Genomic DNA, 23,392 nt, shown 5'->3' with positions numbered 1-23,392 from the left:
TATGAATCAGTTTAGGATTTTTTTGTATCGTTATATTTTAACTGCGATATTGCGGTAGAACTTGGAATAAATTGTTAGGTGTTGAAACTTGTATTTTACTTTGTCGCTGGTGTAGCATCGGTCTAAAATCCTCGAAAGAACAAAGTATTAATAAAACATACTATTCAATAATAATAATAATAATAATAATAATAATAATAATAATAATAATAATAATAATAATAATAATAATAATAATAATAATAATAATAATAATAATAATAATAATAATAGATGGCAACTTTTGTAACCTTTTTTTTTTTGTTTTTGTAATTGTAAAGTAGTATAAATGACGTGATATAAAACAATTGGGAAAAACTATATGCAGTGTTATCAAACGTGTAATATAAATAGCGAGGCTCGCATGTTGAAGAACTTTGATTGACGATCGAACGAGAATTGATAACTGAACGTGGCCAAAATCAGGTGATGAGAAAAACAGAAAAATATTATGTACAAAAATTCTTGTAAGAGAAGGATAAAAGATTTTCTTCTTCGGCTCTGATTTTTATATACACATTTATGAAGATGTAGTCATATTCCGAGGAATATAGTATATATATTATATACATATGTGTATATATTCGTTATAGAATTGAATAATCACTTTTTGAAAATGGTTGGACGTAACGGTGAAATTACTTGCCTCTCTTCTCCTTCTCTTTTCCCCTGCCGAGTGAGTTTTTCTTCGTTTGTGTGCGTGTACAATAATTTACACTATATATGTGATAAATTGTTCAGACAATGTTTCCGGTAGTTATTGAAAAGTTATAATATCTTTCCTCGTGCCCCTCCGCCTTCAGGGGCAGTCAATTCTATTTATATATATCCTTCATTTGATAACAATACATAACGAGCTAATACCAAGAACACATCACCTGTAGACCACGGGGAAGATTACGAGCATTGCAAAGACGGGCACAATTCCAGTGGCGGACGTTCTCGCCGCTAAAGAACAGTTAAGACTATCCGTGGGATAAAAATTCGGCGGAGGATGTTCCTCGCCCTTCTTGCACCATTCACCTCGAGCCTTGAACTCCGCCTGAAACAAGGTTGTCTTCAGCGTTCGAATCAAAAAATTGATAAAAAAATTAATAATCCCATTTACACTTACTTGACAAATGTCTTTGCAGGGTGGACATTTCAAGGCTCCTTTGTGGAGCCAATTGTTCTGCAATACCCTTATCGCGATTTCTTGACCGGAATGGAAACACGTGAATGTGTAGTTTCCAACCTGCGGGAGTAACGTTACGAAACATAAAAAGGGAGCAGAGTGATCATCGGTTTCCTTGATCCGATGGAGAAAGAATTAAAAAAAAAAAAAATTCAACCCAGCTTACCACGATGTGCAATCTCCCAAGCTCGCATTTGTACTGATAGCAGCCGGACCCCCAATGCTGCCACTGTCTCGCCTGCTTGCAATTTCTCTCCTCCCACATCTGATCTGCGTTATCAAAGCATCTCGACTGAGGCCCGTACTTCTCGACGGCAAAATTCTTGTCCAAGACTGAAAACGTCGAGTTACAATAAAGTAATATTTGATCATTTTTACCGAAGTATTGACACGCTTGTACGTATAGTTGTAATTACTCGGATTGTTTTCCTCGTATAGGCAATGCGACCCTCTGACAACGATGTTCCTCGCCTTCCACGTGAATTCCTGGATGTAAGGACAGTAGTCAGCCAAGGATACGGAACCACCGTAGTATTCTTCCCTACCCGATGGAACGTGCGGTATCGAGTCAAAGTTCTGCAGACGGGGGAGATAAGAGTTATACGATACCGGAGCTTTGTTATCGATTTCAAGTGCTTTGAGATCCGAATTTGTGACCCGCAAAACATGTTCGAATAAAATTTTTCAGCGTTTATCCTGAAACTCTGGGGGCAAAGAATTATCAGTAACGCACAAACCTGATATTTTTTTGGCAGTGGTCGTGGATGCTCGATGAGATTGCAGAGTGCGACGGAGCTTCTGTCGTCCGTGCACTCGGTATGGAGCGGATCACGTTTCACCTTGTTGCAGAACGGATGAATGGATTTTCCCCTGAAACGAAGGTGCGAAATTTGAAACCAACGGCAAGAGGGATGTAGAAAATGTTGAGTAAGACTCTATTACAACGAGGCCGGAATTATTCACGTCGAAACACGTGTATAATTTAATTTTTTTTTTTTTTTTTTAACCGTCTGCGATATACCAGCCATACTGACAGATGTACTGCTACATTAATCAGTTAGTTGTAATAAATTCGGAAGAGATTCGATCAGATTATAGTAAATGAATACCGAGCTAATCGGGAATCCGAAAAAGTGTACTAAATACTCACTTCTTATCCCTGAATTCCGTGCAGCGTGAACAAGAAGAATATTATAGCGTACAGATTGATAATAAATAATCGAGTAAAATAGTACAGTGGTCTGACACAAGCATAGATCACTTGAGGGTAAATCCTATCTTGGTTGTAACTTGAAATTTGATCGAGCTTTATTCTAGGCGATGCGATGGTTAAAAAGAAAGAGAGAAGCGGAAACAAAATTATAGTAAAAAAAAAAAAAATGATGAATACTGACGGGAAGTGGGACAACTTTGTCGATATCCACTCCTTGCAAGATTTCATCGCGAAATTGCACCCGAGATTCCTCCCCCAGCCGAGTTCCTGGGCCATGGAGTAATTAGCGCTGTACCACCCCGTGTCCTCCATTAGGGCCAAAGTAATACGAGAGTAGACGGGATTCTGGGTGTGAGTGCCCGTCATCGCCTCGTTCTGGGAACAAAACTCGCCTCGCATTAGCATTTCGGTTCGCCGCGGGCGCTAATTTCACGAGGAAAAATAGAATTTGCTGCGAGTAGAGGAGGAGAAACGTTTCCTCGCGTCAAATTTCCCATGGCAAAATTGTCTCACCTCGAAAACCCGCTTCTCCCAGTGTGTGAGCGCCGTTCCATCCTCGCCCTGGTCCTCCAGCTCGGCGCCCTCGAGCTTGTCGCAGTTAAAATGTCGCCTCACTTCCTTCTGTACGTTTGGGGTCACGATCATCTGCATGTGTCTTTCTACCGAGCCCCCATGAACCTGCCACCCGGGCCTGCTGATCGTCTTGATCGTATTTTCGCTCCACTGGTGAGTTTGGAGCCTGTAAGGTAAGCGATTTTTGCATTAAGCGTTGTTTTTATTTCGGTCGGAGTTGTTGTAAACTTTCACTTCCAGAATTCGCGAACATTTTCAGACATGCTTGAGATATTCTGTGCGGCGTAAAGCCCGTTCAAAATGTCGCAGTTTCAGTTAAAAAAAAAAAAAAAAAACTTCTCTCGCATTTCATGGATTTCTAGGTTCGCAATAACTCCGTTTATCATCATCGTCGTCGTCGTTATTATTATTATTATTAGGTACACCGATTCGCTCGTGCAACTCACTTCTCGTTTAGCGTCGGTTTTCCAGTCTCGGCTCGTCGCGGGGTGCGGGGTTCGCCATTTTCATCCCTGTAAAAGGCGTAAAGGCTGACGGAGAAGCCCAGAGCGTGAAGGATCTCGTGCTTAACGGTACTCAGGAGCGTCTCGAGTTCTTGAGGCTTCGTGCTGATGCTGCCGGGACAGAGATTGGCGTGACCCGCTATTGGCCTGCGGAAAATTGAATTCGTAAATCGTCAGCTGCAGCGCAGGTTGCGAGGGGAAAGAGGAGGGCGTGCAGGGCGTCCTGAGAACGGAGGAAAAAGCCCCAATTTCAAATATCATCGCGCGAAGGATCTAGCGACCGAGGGATCAATGGATCCGTCGCAGGCTGCACAACTTTTCACGTCGACGTGCCGACTCCGTGAATTTCAGAGCTTTTCCCGGATTCCATCGCGAGCGAACTAGTTCGAATCATCGGCGGACGCTTCCGCAGCTGCAGCGGCAAACAACTCGCCGATTTAAAGCTCCCCGAACTGTAATTTAGAGTCAACCGAATCTGCAGGCGCCTCTCGTTGTCGATCGGATTGCCGCGCCTCTTCCTCCTCGCCCCCGCATCGTCCCGTTCCCGATTCCCGCTTCGCCAAAAGAACAATCCGATGTTTCCGCTAACGAATTGGTCGGCTACGTCGACGAATTGCTATGTAGTAGTGCCAGAAAAAAAGGAAACCCAACGGATTCGAGTGAAATCCAATCAACCGATTGCTTATTCCGGTGATTATACTCTTTACGGCTCGAACGAAAGTCCAGGATCAAAAAACGGTTCGGCTCTGTTCGTTTAAATTACTAATTTTCTTCTGAAAAATGTACACGCATCCGGCTATCAGAAAATAGTGATCAGTATTCAACTAAACCTTGAATTTGTATAAGATATTTTGAAAACAGCAGTAGGAAGAAAATAAAAAACAAGCTTGTACGATTACATCGCGAGCTTTGTTATCCTGCTGGAACAGTTTCGCGGAATCTAGTCGCGCATATTCGGTGTAACAGAGTTGCAGCTACATTTTTCCTCGCGACAATGCAAAATGACGCCGACGCATTAATTTTTAACGAAGGACGACATTCACCGACCAAGTACAAAGGTTGTGTCCACATGCACGGGTTTCGGTGTACGATTTCGAAACAAAGCGTTCGCTCTGGAAAAAAGGCAGGCGATTCGCGTTGACGCCTATCGTACCAGATGTGCCTAATTAACGAACTGCATTTCCCGGCTCGCTGTTCTCAGCGTCATAGTTAATATTTCGCGGACGCGAAACGTGTGTACAGGAGGTGTAATTATTACAACAATGTAATTACCGCAGTGTCAATTAACGCGGTATCGGAGTTCGATAACGACCAATTACCTGTCCAAGGCCGCTTCCTGTTGGCAATGAGCTGCGTAGGCGACTGTCAGCCCCTTGTGACATCTTTCCGTCTGCATCGCTGATACGTAAAACACAAAATCGGAACCGTCGATTCCTGGGCCGGCTTTGCTTCCCTCGGCAACTCCGCAGTCGTGACCGGTCGCATTGCACGTTCTGCAAACCTGCAAGTTTACAATTTGAAATGCAAGCTTACCGTGAGAAAAGAGGAAAAGGTAACGACGGTCACGTTTGATTAATTGCGATTATGGAACGGTCCACCTCCGCCTTAGAACTCTAGCGTAAGTACGACAGTCTGTAAAATTTTTGATGTTTTCAAATTTTTTCATACCACGTTCGGAAATTACCAAGTAAATATGTAGATTAAAAACCGAATGAGTAATCTAAGGTAACGAATAATCTGAGTAAAATTAGTGAAATTGAATTCGGAATTATTTATTTTCAGTCTCATTCGAAACTAACATTTTACCCTCGTCATGCCGAATATTTGCATGAAGATTTTCACGTTCCTTCGAACCGCGGGAAGGGCGTCGAATTATTGGCGAGTTCAGAACGTGGTTATGAAATATTCAGTTCCGATCCCGATGTTTGATCGGTGTCGAATAAAGAGGCAACGGAGAAACCGACACCCTCGATCAACCGGGAGGAATAACAATCGAGGCTGGATGTTCGAGCGTGTTTCTGATACTTTAAAATGTTAAATAAACCAGTCGGATAATTATCCGCCCCGTTTCCGAGGTGTATACAAACCCCCAGAGGGGAAGGAGAGTCGACGAAGTTCACCGAGTCGGTCTCCTCGCGGCGAGTAAGTCAAGTAGTGACGGGTACATAAATATGTACAGGAAAAAGGTCCTCGACCGCTGTATGTAACTTGGCAAAGTCCTTTGGCCACTTCGGGAAAACCGTAACAGGCTAAACCGACTCGGTCGTTTCCAGTGGTGAAGATATTACAACCAACACGGCAAACAGCCCCTCGTTCGGTTTGCCCGAGAGATAATTGGATCGACTTTTTCGCACCTCGTCAATTCGCTAAAGCTGCCGAATTACTCTCGGCTTGCTAAAACGCGTAATTTTCATATCGCATCCGATTTTTTTTTTAATCCTTCAACGAAACTCGGCGGTGTTTGTTTGAAATTCGATAGCGCGTCAACGGCGAGAACAGGGCGCAGAAAGATATTTTGCAAAGGGCGGATACGGGGTGCGAGATTTTCGCACCGAATGAAGGACTCGTTCGCGAAACTAGGCCGACACAGCTGTGCCCGACTATCCGGCACTCATTACCCTGCAGCATCGCGCGTTTATGAAGTGGAGAATTTATGCTTCCCCATTAATCTAGACAGCGTGATAAGTCATCCGGTGCGGCTATATTTGTTGTTCGGTCGGTTTCGGCGCGCCGCAGCGGAATTTCTCACACCTCCGTAATTTCGTCAACCTGCATCGGAGTTTCCAGCACGCGAACCGCGCGGCGTTGATTGATAATTACGATAATCAAATTTCGCGTCGTTGGTAGTTCACCACACTTTTTTTCTTTTTACTTTTATTCCATTCGTTCTCTCTCCTTATACTATTTCACTCTTAATGCTAATTCTCACGCGTAACACGCGCTAGGCGAGCCAAGATGTTAACTTAGGTTTATACACCGGTCTTTAATTATCAAGTTGAAGTATGATGGGAACGCGGTCAGCGAAAGAACAAGCGTGGTATGCACGTATAATAAACTCTCTCGGGGGTCATTTGCCGATGCCTTCGGCGGACAAAGTCGTAGAATGAATATATTGCAGATTCTAAGGTAAAGAACGTCAAGAAATTAAACTTCAATAAAAACTTGACAAGACTTCCCGAATGATGAAGTTCGCGTAATTCAAAAATGCATTCATTCGTACAAAAATAAATGCGTCGGCAAATTTTATCAAATAATTACAGTAGTCAACGGATTCAAAAGCAATTATTCTGCCGTACGAAAGATTTAATTTTGTGATATAACGAGACGGAATGAAAAAAAAAATAAAATAAAATTGTAATGACCTTGCGAAACTCATTTGAGTTTATTAATCATTAAGTCCGAGCCGTCAAGTCGCTCGGAAAATTAATTGAGCAAAGCAACGTTCGCGAATCTGTATTTTCGCCATTTCTCAAAGTTAATTCGCAAGCCAGCAGCGTTCAAGGGAGAGTGTAAATCTTTGAAACGTGCTTTCGTACCTCTCAACTGTGAGTTTTTATAATTTATTTCAGGAGTTTCTTTTTTTAACTGCATTTCGACGATGACGTTAAACGAACAAATGAAAAAACATCGCAAATTCGAAAGAATAGAATTCCGTGACGGAAACGAGCTTGTTTAACCAATTCAATGTCCAAACTTACGTCGAGATGCTCAGGAGGGACGACGACTTCGCCGCAAACCGTCTCGGTCCGACACGTGTCGATGCAGTAGGTGTGCTGATTCTTGACGAAGACTTGATTGCTCTCGCATTTCCTGAAACGAGTCGATGCAAATGGCCGGTTAGTTTAGTTCGATTACCCCGGTGACCTCGCACACACACAAACACGTCTACGCAACAGCGTCAGAAATGGCTCATCGGTATTCCGACGCGACTCTGGCCAATCAGAAAGTCCGCTTTACCCGATTCCCAAAGCCACAACTGAAGCCACATCGACGAAACTTTAACGACATGCACAAGAGTGAGAATAATACTAAATTCCCGCGGTGAAAAAATTTTGTCGGAATTTTCGGTAGATACGGCAGATATGAGAACACGTAAAAAAAAAACGAAAAAAATCAAGGAATTTTTACTTCATCGCGATCGCCTTTCGCAGGTGTGGAGATACGCGTGGAAAAAGTCGGGACCAAGTTGCGTATAACTGGGTAAGAAAAGTCACGCAACTTGTATCGCACATACCTACGCTGTGCAAAATGTTATATTGTATGTACGTGGTGGAAAAGTATGAGACATGAAGAATCCCCCAGGTTTCACTAACTTTCGGCTTATGAGGTTGGAAAGAAGTTCTGGGAAGAGATTTATACCTGTTTACGTGTATTGCGCGTATATTTTATAATACATACACGTATGTCAACCTCGACGTGCGTGATATCTGCCTAAAAACAAGAGTGTTACGCGTACATGACGGAAGTTCATAAAAGTTCACCGTCACACCACCGTCGCGATATCGAGGGTAGATTACAGTTAAATTGATGTAAGAGACGAGGGGGGTTGAGATGCTATTCAACAGCCCCCCGCGGCTCGACGATCAGTCGTCAAATTTACGGCCGTCTAATAATAAGGCAAGAATATCGACAGGGGCGAAACGTGTCTCGTCGAACAATCGGGCTGCACATTTTTATAAGTAAATTATCGCAATAATTGGTCGATCAATGCGCGGATTAAAGCGACGTGATTAATGCGATTTTCAACCACTCGTACGGGCTTTGTAAATTTCGCAGAAGCTGGAATAACGCCCGGGCTGAAGGCTTGAGAAATGCGTCATTGGTGAAAAGCGTTCTGGGAATGAGAATCGGCGAAGAGATAGGACGCTTGAAAATTTTCTCGGAATATTTTCTATGCCAACTTGTACAGGTTAAACTGTCATTGATTCCTTCATTTTCCACAAGGCTGAAGTTAGCGACGTTACCGTGACGAAACATCATAAAATAAATCGTTGTACAACTATCGAAGGACTTTCAACGAGTTGGCTTTTCAAAATATGAACATACTTTCTTTGTTGCGATGTTACCGGGTGAATTCCAGACAATCCTAAGAGCGCGAAGTAACGATTTTCCTAAACATGTATCGTTGAAGTAACGTTACTAGCTTCAGCCACGTCGTTTTCTCTTGTACACGCAGTAGAGTTTTTCAGACTATTGGATCAACGGTAACATGTAAACTGCTTTAGAACGCTGCCAACTCTAGAGCGACGGAATCAGTACTCTTCCAATTTGCCAAGGTTCAGCTAAATTAGCCTGCATTTAATCGGTTCAACAATCACAGCGCTTCCCGGCGTGTCGTAATTGGCCATCGCGAAGGGGTCAGTCCCTATTATACCCGACATCCCGGACTCGATACAACCTAAACTGACGAAACGTAATGGTCCATATCAATCCGATTAGATGTCGCTCTATCTATCGAACAAGAACTGTCGAAATTGTTTCAACTGACCGAATAACTTTCCTATCTGCAGGAAAAATAAGCAAGTGCACCTGAATGTTATCAGCCAAGTGCAGGTGGCGATAAAGAGTATCTACAGGTAGGTAGAGACGCGAATGTAAATGTTTACGAGGCCAAAAGCTTCCTACTGCAATACGCGGGATCTGTAAGAGTAATTCCATTTCTTCCCGTGTACAAGCACGAGAGCCGAAGCTTGGTTGGTGAATTTAAAAGCTCTGGGTTTCTCCCTGCCCTGCGGATAACTTGAACTGTTAACCGCGAGCTTTTCCTGCGACACTCTCAACGCCGTAATTATACACGCATGTAGCACGTAGCATGCAGATCATAGACGATATTACAGCTAGGACCCAAGGTGTATCGCGCTTCGCACAACGACGCGACGCTCGGTGCGCTTTGCGGATTGCGACGCGGAACGCGAACCGCACCCTGAGTGCACACTCTCGAACAAACACACCTGCAGGTACCTACGAATGCGCGACGGAAACAGGTAAGACGCAGTAATGGACTCCTTGCTTCCCCCGTTTATGCTAAGAGCCTCGGTATTCTCAAGCGCAGTTTCGAAACTTCCAGCCGCGTCCTCTGCGGCATAACTGCAGCCACGTCTAAACTGAACTACGCGAAATCATCCGCTGCGCCGAAAAATAAAGAGAATTCAACCGCGAGACGTGCCGAGGAAAATTTCATTTTTTATCGTAGATAGAATATTTTACGTCAAGTAGGTATCGTTTATGTAACAGTTATTTGAATATTCGGAATTGGAATTACAAAAGAACGAGTACAATTAACTGTTTTGAGAGGTCTTGACAATATTTTGTTCGTTCGGTTTGCTGAAGGACTTTTAGGTAGACAAGACCGAAACGTCAATTCATTCCCGCACCAACATGAAATTTTCGCAATATTTACCAAACAGGATAGTAACAGTGACTAGATTTTTTGGTTACAGCTACAAGACTAATTTTCACTTTATATCCAAAATTATATTTTTTTGGTTCTTGTGAAAAATGAAACGACAAATAAAAATTTCTCTCTCTGGAGGATATCAAAATTATTAAATTGAATCAGTATAAGGAATTTCATCAAATTTCAAGTCAAATTCCACGTATATCGAGTAAAATTGTGGGAAATCGGAGTTCGCTGTTTTTTGATACGAAGGAGGAAATCATTGCAAAGGATCAGAATGGCCGTTTTTAAGGTACGGGCATTACTTCTCGTCCTCCGGTATTGCAGAGCTCTAACCGTTTAGGGATCTTCCTGCGACCCGAGCCACTCCCAATCGTCTTAAAGAAGGGCTCAGGCCGCAGGGACAGGGTAAACAGTCCAAAATCGTAGAATCGGATAAAGTCGAGCCGTTTTTCCGTAACAGGCACGCGCAATTTCACTTAAACCATTAGGCAATAACCGTTAGCCATCCGTTCACCAGCCAAATCCTTATCGAACTTGCGAGAGATTTTATCGAACGGGTAACAGATACGCCCACGAATTCTAAACGGCTGAAAATCCTCCGCTTTATTCGAACCGGGATTATTTATCGCGTCAGTTTGTCCCCAACAGGCATCTTCCTACGGGCCTTATCTTACGCGTTTTTCGTTTTTCCTTTTCGTCTCGTCGTGATACAAATGCAACGCGATCCAAGACGGAAATTCACACGCGCATAATCCTGCGTATACTCGCAGATTTAATCCTCGGTCCTCCGATATTTTCAATTTTAATATCATTTACGAGCCTTTTTACACACTGGTCGAATTTATTTTTAGGGTATACAATACGGGAATCAATCGCGATGGCAATAAATTGGCAAGGAGAAATTTTCTTTCATCTTTTCAACCAGGAGTTAAGGAATCTGCAAGACTGAACTATGTATCCAAATAATTCCGATACGTTAATTTCTAAATAAATACTGCGAACTCCTCAAGATCACCGAATCGAATTGTACTCGAGTAATGAAAACCTGAACCCTAACTCGTATCGCGGATATTTATTGCACTAGTTTAAAAAATGTCATTTTTTCGGGAATAATAGCAACTCGACCGAATCGATAAAATACGCATATGTATATTCATACCGTGTTTGACATTCGGCAACGTTTTCTCTCTTTCTCACGCCCGCAGCTGGAGAGGATCTTTCGGTCGTCGATCTTCGGACGTGGATATGAAACCTGCGGCGGTTATAACGAGCGAGTCCAGGTCGCAATTCACAAGGCACTCCGTTATGCGAATGTCCTCTATATATTACGAGGATTCTAGCCGAGGCAGGACGAGCTCGACTACTCGTTAGGACGGTGGTTAAGGATTTTCGAAAGACCGTTATGATTTACGAGATCACGTCATAACGGAGGATATCACGACCCTCGGCGTCGCGATATCATCCTCTGTTTCCTCTGTCCGCGACTCTCCTCGAGACTCTCCACGTTTTGCGACTATTTCAAAATGGTCGGTCGCCGACACTGAATTTATAATCAAGCCCGCTTCTCCTCAGACTCCGTTTCAATGTCTGTTGTAACATCACAAGCGCCATCTTAAACAAGTCCGTAATTCGTTGCTTGTTTATTCTTCTGGTTTCGCTTTTGTCGCCCCATTTCGATGTTATTCGGCAGTCAGCAATCAGCAAGATGAGGAAAATTGAGAAGCGGTACTCCAAAAAATTCTTCTCGAATGAGAAAAAATATATATATACATAAGAAAAAAAAAGAAAAGTTTTGCATGTTTCGTCATTTTCTGAGGGAAAAATTGGAGCGCAAAACAAGGCGAATGCGAACCTTATGTGCTCGAAACTCACGAGTGTATGGAAAATGCGCATTTAGGCGGGGAAGTATGCGATAAAAATGTGTCGTGTAACGCGGAGTGTGCCGAGTTGCCCTGTCCTCGTTTCTCCGAGTGGAATATTTCGACGATTGGCGACCCGGGTTCACAACAAGAGAAGCGAGAGGGAAAGAGAGAGAGAGAGAGAGAGTGAGCGTATGTTTCATTAGTACCTTGTTCGAGATTACGGGACCCGGGGGTAGAGAAATTGCGAGCCAAGGTACGTATGTATAATAATACACGTACGTAGTAGAGAAATACAGGGGGGGAGGCGAGGCGGAAGAAAACCAAAGATCCTATGCATGTGCAGCTCTGCTTATTGTATCTCGCGATATTATACACGGCATCATTTTGTTTTTGAAAATCGCACAGAATCCATTAGCGAAGATTGGAATTATACGCATCGATTCATCAGCGTTTTAATTACTATTTCACGATCGAATGCAACGAGATTTTTATATATTTCAATGAAATTTAAAGCTTTCGGAATAACACTGGAGATCATTTTTCCGTCCTAACTTATTCCTCGTACATCGACGCGTTACAGATAAAGACGTGTGAAAATCTCCGACGGTCGGCAATTCGCGGCTGCCTCGTCGAAAAAATATTCGCTTTGCGGGAAAAATCTCCGACTTGAATTTGACCTGATTTCGCGAGCTTAGGTGTGTGAATCATCGGCGCTAGGCGGGAACTGTATGGATCGACGGTGTTTCCGGACGTCAAAGCGTGCAGCCGAGCGTTATTAGGTTTGCATGAGAAATGGGCTCGGCACGGTTTTCGCGCGAAAACGCGACGCTTTCCCCTCGGCTGTGTTCTCGGCAGCTACCAGGATTCGGGAAAGAATCCGACGTCGAATTACGGCGTGATTGGTGCCTTGTTTATACGCTGCATATAAGGCATACGCCGAATACTCGATTCGGTCTGCGGAGGATCATCGCCCCAGGCTCGAATTCGACCGAGTTTTCCAACCCCGGAAGATAAAAGGCCAGAAATGGAGAAAGATTGAAAAAATGTATCTCTCATTTAGATTGTATTTATTTTTCAGATCGAGAACACGAGCGTGGAATTAGGAAACTTTAATCACAAGTTTTGCAAACCGAATATTATCATTTATTTGTTGCATAATATCTTGATGATTATAGAACCTCCACGAAAGTGTAGACTACTTATAACTGGAAATCGGTCGATTTTCACTGACTTAAATTCAGAATAAAATAGAAATTTCTGCTAGAGAAGCAAAGTAGGTACCACCTCGTTATATGAAAATTTCCCCTTCGTTCCGCATGAGCAAGTTTCATAGCTTCTCTCACTCTACGCCGCATGTCTCTCAGCTTTGAAGCGAACGAGCGATTGCGCCGAATCTTAAGTGTTTGGCCACCGAATTCGTACACGTAACTATGATTTCGAAATTCACCCTGATCAAAGTTCTCCAGGCGGGAGTGGGGGAAAGCTGCGGAGATGAATTTCTTTGAATCGTAATTCCCCTCACCGCCCTTAAAGTCTCTTATAAGGAGGTAGTGCTGTAATTGCGTGGCAAGATTGGCGTCGTTTGCAATTTGTAAGTCGGATCTGAAGAGGGCGCAAGACCGATTGACGCAGTCGGAGGATCTGGAGACTGAGTTGATTAATTTTCAACACAAAGCGTAGGCGCGCTCAATAATTCATTTTCACGACAGCGTCGTCGAGTGAAAATTGAATATACCATCTTCGTTAGTCGTGATTAGCGATGCGCATTTATTCACCGGGTGGAAACACGCGTTACATCACCCATGGACCCAAGCACGTGTGTTAATCGAATTAGTTATTCATTCGTTCAGCGCCCCGAATTGGAACACCCGAGGAATCGAGAAATTTCAGAGAAAGACTTTTATATTCGAGATTTCTTCGGAAAAGAGATATTTTCAACTTTTGCACACACGTTTATCAGGGACGCTACAAGGACAGGAAAGAAAACAACAAAACAACGAAAACCGGGCGGAGGATCGGAATCGCCGATATACGACACGAAGCGGTTGGTTTGCTTTTTCCACCCTTACGGCTGCGATATGAGCGCCGTTCGCCGTTTGCTGATATATACAAAGACATCGAGTAGTCGCGAGGTAAAGCTCTTAATTGGTTGTATCGGAAACCGATGAACTGTCACGGGGTAGAATCGAGTTTCCCGATATGTCCGTTGCCCGTTATCCATCGGGCATCGCCGCTGCGCCAACGCGATCGCCCGGAGAAGTTTCAGGCGCCTCCTGAACACCCGAAAGGCTCTCGATGTCTCCTCGATGAACCAACGAAGCGTCGTTAATGTTCGGATAATTGGAATGATTTCTCCGCAGGGTGTATCCGGTGTCAAACAAAGGGAACGAAAATAAACGAACCTAATTTATTTTCAACAATCGAAGTCCCGAAGGCTCCTAATCCCGAATTATTTGGTGGTGAAACTTGAAGTGAAGTTTTGAACGGTTTTGGAACTCGACGGTTCCAACTTCCGAAATACAAAATTCCGAGAATTCAAGTTAGGATAGAATGAAATTCCGAAAATTAAAACATAGCCACGCAATGTAGTTTACTCGACGAGTGGGTGTAAAAAAATCAGCACAGCCGAAAGTCAAAATGACCAGGATTCAGAACGTAAGAATATCGGAAATCCAAAACGATAAAAGATCAAAGTGGCGAAATTTCGCCAAGTCAAACATCCAGAGAACTAAAAATCTTGGATCGTTCGGAATTTCGATGTTTCAGATTTGTAAATTTCCTAATTTTCGGAACTTTGAGCGTCGGGTTTTGGATTATTCGAAGCTTTGATGTTTCGTCGTAGTTCAATTTCTCTACTCAATTTTCGCCACCAAAATATACGGAATCTCAAATCAGCCCGAATTTTTTCAAGCAACGGTTAATTCTAATTCCGGTACGAAAGATCAGACACAGATAACCTCGTATATCGTTAGCTCACTAACGTGAGACTTCTCAGACAAACGCTAAATGCACGAATGTCCGATCGCGTGATAAAATCAGCGAAAGCCATCGATTCTCGGCATCGAACCCGAGTCTTGAGATTAGCGCTGGCGGCTGTTCGGATGCGATAGTGCACCGAGACCGGCGGTGATAATCAAAGTCGGGGCGAGGAGGGGGTGGCGGTTAATGTGTCCTGACCTAACAATGATAATAACAAACCTAATTGTTGCCCGGCCGCCGCCGCCTGCGGCGAACTAAGCTCTGCCGAAGTTTCCCTAGTCGCGCAGTTTGCGTGGATTAGCGAGCAGTGCAGCAACCGCCAGTTTCAGGAGCCCCGCGCCCCTTATCACGGCCCTGTATAAGCAATTACCGGCAGGTACGGGAGCTCCTCGCCTCCTCATCCTCATCCTCATCCTAGTCGTTCCTACGTCAACTTCTATTTACCATTAACTCCGGCTGTCCTGCAAGGGGTGGTCAGATATAATTTAGCCAAAGTACAAACGCCGCGCCGTTTACTCACCGCCTGGTGTATAATTACGCCACGTACCCGCGTTTCTCTAAAAGCCTGTCAAAACGAGGCGCGACGCCGAAGCGATTCGGCGGATTTCGAAATCGGTGAATAATTCATATCCGGCCCGATGCGTTGATACGCGAGTTGATACTTGGACGGCCACCGAGCCAAGTTTTGTATCGCGGAAACTATTCGATTCGAAAAGAATTCGTCCTCTCTCGACCCCTGCGGCAAACTCGTTACGTCGCGGGGGAACTTTTTATCTCGAATTCCGATGTACGTATACTCCGAGTTACGAAATTGCAGAGGACACTTAATTCGATAACGTTTGAAAATTGGCTAACGATATTTTGCAAAGATTGCAATGAATTTTCATTGGTCTTGACGTGAGAAATTTTTTGTCCGTTCCACAAGGTCCTGAATTCTTTCATTATCTTTATTATCAACTTTTTAAGGAACTGCGGAATGACTGTTGAAATCTGAAATTTATGCATTTCGTTATAAAAGTGTTGGCCCTCTCAAGATTGAGAAAATTAACAAATTCTTCAATATGCTCGATCCGACATCGTGTAGTTTTTTGGTGGATTCGACCGACACTTTTTTTTTTTTTGTTGCGTAATAAAATTTTACCGAAGAAGAGCCCAATTTTCTTTAGGGACAAGTGACCGGCTCGGCATGAATAAATAACTAAACGTAAATTGAAAACGGTATCCTCGATATACAAAGGGTAATTCTTCCATCTCTCTCTCTCGCACTCTATTTCTCGATATGGAGAATTTTATTGCCGTCTTGTTCGTCTTTTTTCTTCTCCCTCAACCTCTGTCAATAAGGGTCGAATCGAACCAGATGAATATTATATAGGGTACGGGTACAGGTATATGAAGATAAAGCGAGGAGGAGAGACGAGAAAACGATACGATACGAAGGAGAGAGAGAGAGAGAGAGAAATGCAGAAGGAATGTTTCACGCTTGTCGAAATGCGAAGCGGCTCGGTCCCCGTTCAAAGGCTACGAGCATTCTTCAGATCAGTATTCCTCCGGAATACCTGCAATATATGCAAGGGGGTGACGCGAAGCGTGTGTAGCGTGGCACGCGTCGGTGTATATCTATGGAATTTTATCTCTCTCCGGAGGCGCTTTGTTACGCAACCGACCCGCGTTTTCATTTATTGACAAGGCCTTGTACAGCCGAGTCCCGAATGGACGGCAGGCAACGTCGATGGATGAAAATAAGTGATGCGAGAACGAGGTCATCTGGAGAAAGAAGATGAATGTTGTCGGGGTCGTTTACCCTCGATTGCGGGGGAGGGGGTGGTTTTGGGGAAAGACACGGGGGCCAGATTCGTCGCTCGACGTAGATCCGTCGAAAGAAAATAAGCGGAAAAATCCGTTTCTCCGAAAAAGAAGAAGAAGACGAAAATGAAGACGCTTTTTTCCCCACCCGCACCCCTCGCCAACGGTCTCAAATTCTCCCCAGACTCTCGGCAAAGATTTTACCCAGACAATTTTACACGGAACGAAACGTCAGACTCGACTAGAAATAATTTCAAATTCAGCCCTTCTACGTTCTTGCGGATTTGAGTGTTCGCGATTCGAAGCGGGAGATCGCTAATTGGCAACAAGAATTCGCACCTGCGATTCATCCGTGCAATAAGATTTCGAGTGTGAATTGTCGGACAAATGTAAGTGCGGGATGTAGAAAACGCTGCGAGGATCACGGAACCGGCAAATTTGTACGCCCGACCCTTTCCACCCCTTCTGGTCAGTAAAAGTAATCACCGCGATATACTAAAACTGACGCAACGCTAGCGTTCGAGCACTGCTCGTAGGTACCGAGGCACCTCATTAATCACCGTTCTAATCCAGACGTATTAATTTCGCCTGCTTGCGGTGTGCAGCGGAGTGGGAAATAAATTGTGTGGATTCCTATTCCGCTGTGAATCAACCAAACTCGTCCTGCGTGTACGTGCGATTTTTCACCGAGGAAAAAATGCCTCGACCTACAGCGTAGAATTATAATCTCGGGTTTCGTTCGATCGCTAAATGCGTACCTACTTTGAAATCGGACTTCACGGCGGCCGCAACTTCACGTCGTACACAGTTTCGAATTTCACGAGCGAAAACCGCGGGACGGCTCAATGACGATTGCGAATCGCTGCGTCGAATTACGGTCTCATACGGGACAACCGAAGGTTACCTTAATTGGGCTTAGCTTTTGCGAAACAGCAGCGCGGAAATGATGGAAGCACTCACTTTTTGGTTTACAGGTATTTTGCACAAAGTGTATATGAAATTCATTACTCACGGCTTTGTGAACGAAAAATGAAACACGTAGGGTGTATCATTTGTTTCCTCGACGTCGCTGAATGCAGAAGAAATTTGGGAAAAAAAAAAAAAAAAAAAAAACGAGAGAAAAATGAATCTTTTTTAATAACAACCGGCTGCGGATGTTCGTTTCCCTCGATTCACCAGTTCGCGAATATAAATCGCAATATACGTCGTAGGGTTGAATGCCAACGTTTCAAGGCTACAGTCTGCAGGTATATGTATAATGTATACCCACGTATAAGGGGTTGCAGAGAAATATGGAAGAGCAGAAATACGCACCAACACGTACATACGGGGAGGATTTGTGAATGCATGAAAGCAATAAAGCGCGTGTTGCTTGAAAATCGTGGGTGTATATGGTGGGTCTATATGTATAAATATATACATATTATATGTACGACAGGACGTCGGGTTATTGCGTACGAATCAGCCTGTATGCACATATAGGAGAGTCCCGCTTCTCTTTTTCCCCCGCCCGAGTTTTGTAGCCAAATTTTTTTTATCGCCTCCAGAGCTCTCGCGGAAAAACTACCCAGAAGCAATTTTCGACATAACCGAGTCAAACGATACAACCTGACCTATCACGTTTCTTCACACTTTACAGGTCAAATATTTGCCCGAGGTAATCATTTGCTAATCGCGAATTATTAGGAGGTGTGCGAAGCCATTTTTCCAGAAGATCCGAGCAGTTCTTCGGCCGATAGATAATTTGAAACACGGATATGAAATGCCGAGTGCACTGTTTCAATCCTGATTCCAGGGGTATTGAAGGCAAATTTCACATAGGTACCCTTTTTGCAAAAGGAAGGTTTGAGATCTCGGTCGTCCTGAGTGCACGTATGCCAGACGATCCGTGACTTTGATAAACCGGGATGCAGGCCGCAATACAGCTGCTTAGACTCTCGAGCTTTGTGAAAAGTTCCTTTGATCGTTCCCCCGGGAGTCGAGTTCCGTTGTATCGAGGTTATGGAAACTACAGTAGGTACGTTACGTCGCATCGGGAACACCGAGACTGCAGTGTACGACAATTAATTTTCCGACAATAAGAGTCCGCTGTTCCACGGGCGGAGGAAAATTGCTTATTACGCGGTGTCGCAGCGCTGTCGTACGGTGTGAAAAATGCGGGGAAAAATTCGCGAGTCGTGGGTGAGGAAAACGCGTGCACAATGAACTCGTACATAACCGTCACGGAATACTTCGCAAAATTGTTCAAACGGATTCCAATCATTGCTCGTTATACTTGTTTCAGAAAAATATGTGTATAAACGTTCCTCGAATCGAAATACATCGTTCATTTTTATACTCACCCCCGACGATACCTAATCTACGCAGCGTTGAAAATACCTGTTTCTCGATCGTCTGGACGAGATCAGAAGCTGCTTCGGCCGTAGCTACTAATCTGATAGGGTATCGGATTCGAATGGCAATAATATAGGGGGGAGAACTGAAACTTGGAAGATTATCGATAGGGACGGAGGGGGGAGATCGATTAAGAGTAGGTGTCTCCGGGCCTGAACGAGAAGTGCGGAGTTTGTTTGTTCTTTGGAAATGAGGACGGGGATCGAGAAAGTCCTTAGTTAATATTGCCCGAGATAAAAGTACCGTAACGGTGTTCGGTGAGCGTTGAACGGGAGTGAGACGTAGGCCTGTTCTCACTCTTATTCTTCTTCTACTTCTTCCTTTTTTTCTCATTTTACTCCCTTCTCGAGGGTGTTAAAAAGTGCGTCTCGTAAAGTTTATCGAATCGATGTCGTTATGGAAATGAGATAGTCGCGTTCGGGGGTTGAAACGACATTGTATAAGGTATAAAATAAGGGAAATTTTCACCCGCAAATTCTCATTTCGAGATATAGAATTACCGCGTATTCAGCCTCGTGGAATATCTATATACCCATTTAAGCGATTTTCAACCCCAGGGCGAGGAATCTTCACCGATCCTGCAAGATAAAACCTTTACGCGGGCATTCCCGTGCCACGTGATCGACGTAATCCACCTCGTTTGGAATTTCACCGGGTTTTCTCTCCGGCATCCTCGGTTGCACAACGGTCCGACGATACACGCTCCACTTCTACTGCGTTGGCTGATGGACTCGACACCGTGGAATCCCCTTTCAGAGTTCCTCCAGGACCCAGAGCCGAGGATCGCCTATACATTCAATCCTGTTGACCTCCACGGCGCACTTCCAGAGCGCCATTTACCGTTTATCTGCTTGCCGAGGGTTTAAGGGTGTTTCGGTAGGTGGGCGGTACATTCCGGGAAAAAAGTTCAAAGGGAACGAAACTCGCAATCGGGGAGGAAAATTCGAGAGGCGTGCCGGATCGAGTTCAATACGATTTGCTGTATTAAATGAGGTACATTTCTTACCGGGTTTCTCAATGACACAAGAGTCATCGGTGAAATTGCCCAAGTTGTCGGTTTAAGCTCGGATTCGTGGTTTAATAGTAAATTATGTAACAATCGCGTGGGTTTACTGCCCGAGAGAAACGAGAAATATGATCATATTTTCCGCAAATGCGGGAGAAAAGTGAGGAAAAAAAGTAAAGAGTGAATAATATCCTACTTTCGCCCGGCTTTTCAGATAAAAAAATGACACAACATTACGGTTGAGCCGAGAATAAGTAGTTTTTTTCCTTAAGCTTCTTCTCGTGCTACGTATTACGATTCCAACGAAATCGATGGACTCGGTTTGTATGGATTTACGATATAACGATGTTCGATCAGCTGGGACAGCGCTCTTCATAGGTGCATTTTGCAACTCGTTCATAGCATTTTCGTAATGGGTTTTAGAGTGCCAGGTAAACGAGCGAAGGCAGACAATTTTTAAAAGGGTTTCAACGCTCGGTAGTAATTAAATTTCTTGGTTTAATACACGCTTATAGGAGAGGAAAATTGTATAAAACGTGAAGAATGTAGATTTTACGTACGTAGATGTGAGCAGAGTTCGAGGTGAGGGAAATTCGTGAGTACCTAAATACGTAAAAGCAGAATAATTTTGAAGCATGTGAAAATCTGGCACTGGAAAAGATAGGAGCAAGAAATAATGGATTTGTTTTTTTTTTTTTAATTTCATATCCAATATTTGGCAGGAGGAGACGAGCCTTGAAAGCATTGAAATGTGATTTCTAATTTCTTGCGTGCTATCCGATTCACGATTTACGTTAAACGATAACTCGAGTGTTGCATTAATTAAAGTAATAATTACCAGTAGAGGGAGCGAGCGTCAGGGAGAAGAGTGGTAGAGAAAGCCAGAGAACGCAGAGAGAAATGATCAAATATTTCACGACGCTTTTAAATTAGAGGGTATTTAGGTGCCCAATGTGAGCAATTAACAGTCTCTCGGCGTAAACGCTATATATTAACACTAATTACCTTCATTAGTTATCCAGTGTTTCGCATACGAACCGTATTATTTTTCCTTCGTTTTGCGGGAAGGTAGTAGTTGGAAAAATTTTCAACTTTTCACGTTTCTCAAAACAACTTTTGGACTTGTTTCTACAATCTTCTGACAAGGTCTTCTCGCGGAACGAGTCTCGAGATAAATCTGCGATCGGTTTACTTTTAGAGCGATCAATCCGATCGTACGTAAGAACGAACGACGGACGTCTGGTGTAACGAAAACACACGACAAAATAGGTCGAGTCGCGTCGTCATCCAGTTTGCAGTTCGAGAGAAAGAGAGAAAGAGAGACGGAGAGGGAAGGGAAGATACAGTCGTACATGAAACGGCGCCCAACCTCGTCGCCTCTGCGTTGACCCAATAGCGTCGTTTCCAGCGGAAGGAGGGAAACAGAGAAACCGTCTCCCCCCGAGCAAAGCGAAAAACGATACAAACTTGTTTTCTATCTCTGCTCACCCGGAGAATCGTCGCGCTTTTCAAATCACGCGGAACCATTACCAGGCACTGCGGCAGCAGGTTTATCCTCGGATGAAAGCAATATTGCATTCAACGCGACGCTTTTCATTTTCCCACGAAACAGCCCTGAACCAAAATGGGGGGGGATATCGACTGGTCAAACGGAATCAGTTCTAAAACTTCTCGCGAGAGTGAAATTTTTGGATAGACGGATTTTAATTTTTGCATTACTGGAAAGAAAAAAGAACTCGGAGATGATTTGGTTGAATTTTTTTCAAAATCCGATCAGGCTTGAACGAAGTGAAGTCAAACCAATGAATGAAATTTCATTTTAATCGGTTCATCCGTTTTCGAATTAGGGTGGTACTGACAAAAATGTACGTCATCGCAAATAAGTCAGGAATAGCGTGACAGATTTTTATAAAAATCTTGAAACGAACCGCGTCGATCGAGATGAAAATGATGCAAAGTTTGAATCTTTGAGCTAATTTTAGTACCTGATTTCTTGACTTTTCTGAATACAGAGAATCAGACCTCGAAGACAGAAACGTAATTTTGCAAAAAGTTCGAAGATGCGGTTTAACTCTACGAGTCTATCAGAATCGAGGACGGCCGCGCTTCCGGCGTGGCGAGCTTCCCGGACCGCAAGCTCTTCGTTGCAGCGAGTCGCTTTGACGTGGTTACTCAGTCTTGTTCTGCGGTGTCGCGGTTACCGGTCGTTCAGCGTTCGCCGCACACAGACACATTCGGCGAGTCCTGCCTTTGCGCGGATGCTGCGTGAAGGAGGAAGAGGTGGAGGAGGAGGAGGAAGAGGAGGAGGAGAAGGATGCCAAAGCTGCCTGAGCAGCGGCTCGTAAAGTGGTCTTTGAATGTCGGACGGCGCCCGTTTTCCCGGCGAACCGTTGTCGCGTCATTAACGCCTTTGAGGCGAAGATGTAGGAGGTGAATTTCCCGTTGCAGGTCTTAAATTCCGCTCGGCACAGCCGGGAATCTAGAGGCCGTCGAAAGCGACGCCTGCGAGGTTCGTGACCTGCCTAATACGATGTTTAAGAATTCCGAGCGGCGGGCAGCGGAGCTTTAATTCGCAGGGCGGTTTTACGACCCGTCGAAAGCTGCGACGTGATTAATTTCTCGGAAAATACTAGGCGAGCTGTGAATTAACATTATGTGCGCTTTATTGGCCTACATCACTAGAAGAACAGCGGGGGGGTGTGGACGGAAACGAAATTAGAAACGAACGATCCGAACAACGTCGTTTCGTCGGAACGCGTCGCGCCTGCACGCGAATCGTAAGGGAAGTTGAGTTATTAATAGTCCGTACCGCCTTATTTTCACCCCCGTCACTTTCCTCAATTTTTTACTTTCCCTTATATTTATCTTCCCGCTGCGAGGCTCAGTCGAAAGGTAAGGACAGGCTTGATTACATACTTTCATACCCCTCCGATTTGCCCCGAGCATTTTTCTCGACTCAGGAACGAAAGGAAAACGAAAACTGATCCTTGCACGGCAAGGCTGCGCTCAAGACGACGGGATCTTATGCACCTTGATACACCGGCGCTGGTACAATATCGCGTACTTTCGGTACATTAGCCATGGTTCGGATTTCCTCGAAGAAAGAAGGGGCATTAATCTAAGGCTTTGCGAGTATAAACGGTGAAAACACAGCCGCCTTTGGGACATTAGTTCTTGATGTCAGGCTTCGCTGAGCAGACGCTTTGCCGCTGCAGGAGCGAGGATCGAGCCTTCGAGTAAATCGTTTCTCCTCCAAACGAGCGTTTCTATTTCTCTCAGATTTCAGGCATCAGTCAAGAATTTTACCCTCTTCGTATCTCCCGCGTGCCCATCGTACTCTCATTTCGCGTCTTCGACGAAAAATCACCCCGCCTTTCCGCCCCCAAGATACCATCGTCTACCTCGAAATTGGACCTGCGGATCCTATACCGTAAAATTCAATCACT

The 23,392-nt window shown here is 44.2% G+C and overlaps 1 protein-coding gene and 2 long non-coding RNA genes across 6 annotated transcripts in view; 2 read left to right on the top strand and 1 right to left on the bottom strand.

Moving 5' to 3' along the window:
• Positions 1 to 246: 246 nt before the first annotated feature.
• Positions 247 to 23,392, bottom strand: part of LOC107226428 (leishmanolysin-like peptidase) — a 207,421-nt gene continuing 184,275 nt past the window's right edge. Inside the window, exons 5-15 of one of the 2 annotated variants that reach the window (XM_046744122.1) lie at positions 7,201 to 7,312; positions 4,822 to 5,003; positions 3,446 to 3,649; positions 2,940 to 3,165; positions 2,608 to 2,801; positions 2,364 to 2,372; positions 1,951 to 2,083; positions 1,630 to 1,789; positions 1,380 to 1,546; positions 1,154 to 1,273; positions 247 to 1,081 (exon numbers count right to left, since the gene is read on the bottom strand). In XM_046744122.1, coding sequence (XP_046600078.1) covers positions 914 to 1,081; positions 1,154 to 1,273; positions 1,380 to 1,546; positions 1,630 to 1,789; positions 1,951 to 2,083; positions 2,364 to 2,372; positions 2,608 to 2,801; positions 2,940 to 3,165; positions 3,446 to 3,649; positions 4,822 to 5,003; positions 7,201 to 7,312 — 1,675 coding nt within the window. In that variant the 3' untranslated portion in view covers positions 247 to 913. The remainder of the gene's footprint in view (positions 1,082 to 1,153; positions 1,274 to 1,379; positions 1,547 to 1,629; positions 1,790 to 1,950; positions 2,084 to 2,363; positions 2,373 to 2,607; positions 2,802 to 2,939; positions 3,166 to 3,445; positions 3,650 to 4,821; positions 5,004 to 7,200; positions 7,313 to 23,392) is intronic. The other variant, XM_046744123.1, reaches the window with a different exon arrangement.
• LOC124295184 lies at positions 953 to 1,790 on the top strand. The gene is made up of 3 exons (XR_006905077.1): positions 953 to 1,091; positions 1,173 to 1,570; positions 1,652 to 1,790. It is a non-coding gene; the product is annotated as an uncharacterized LOC124295184 (long non-coding RNA).
• The window catches only part of LOC124295185, a 179,013-nt gene continuing 160,599 nt past the window's right edge, over positions 4,979 to 23,392 (top strand). For 2 of the 3 annotated variants that reach the window (XR_006905079.1, XR_006905080.1), the window contains exon 1: positions 4,989 to 5,120. This is a non-coding gene — a long non-coding RNA (uncharacterized LOC124295185). Of the gene's footprint in view, positions 5,121 to 5,284; positions 5,561 to 23,392 lie in introns of those variants that run through there. The other variant, XR_006905078.1, reaches the window with a different exon arrangement.

This window comes from Neodiprion lecontei, chromosome 6 (assembly GCF_021901455.1).
Source record: "Neodiprion lecontei isolate iyNeoLeco1 chromosome 6, iyNeoLeco1.1, whole genome shotgun sequence".
Classification (NCBI taxonomy): Eukaryota; Metazoa; Arthropoda; class Insecta; order Hymenoptera; family Diprionidae; genus Neodiprion; species Neodiprion lecontei.
Note: the sequence above shows the minus strand (reverse complement) of the source record. Positions and strands in the feature narration are given on the sequence as shown.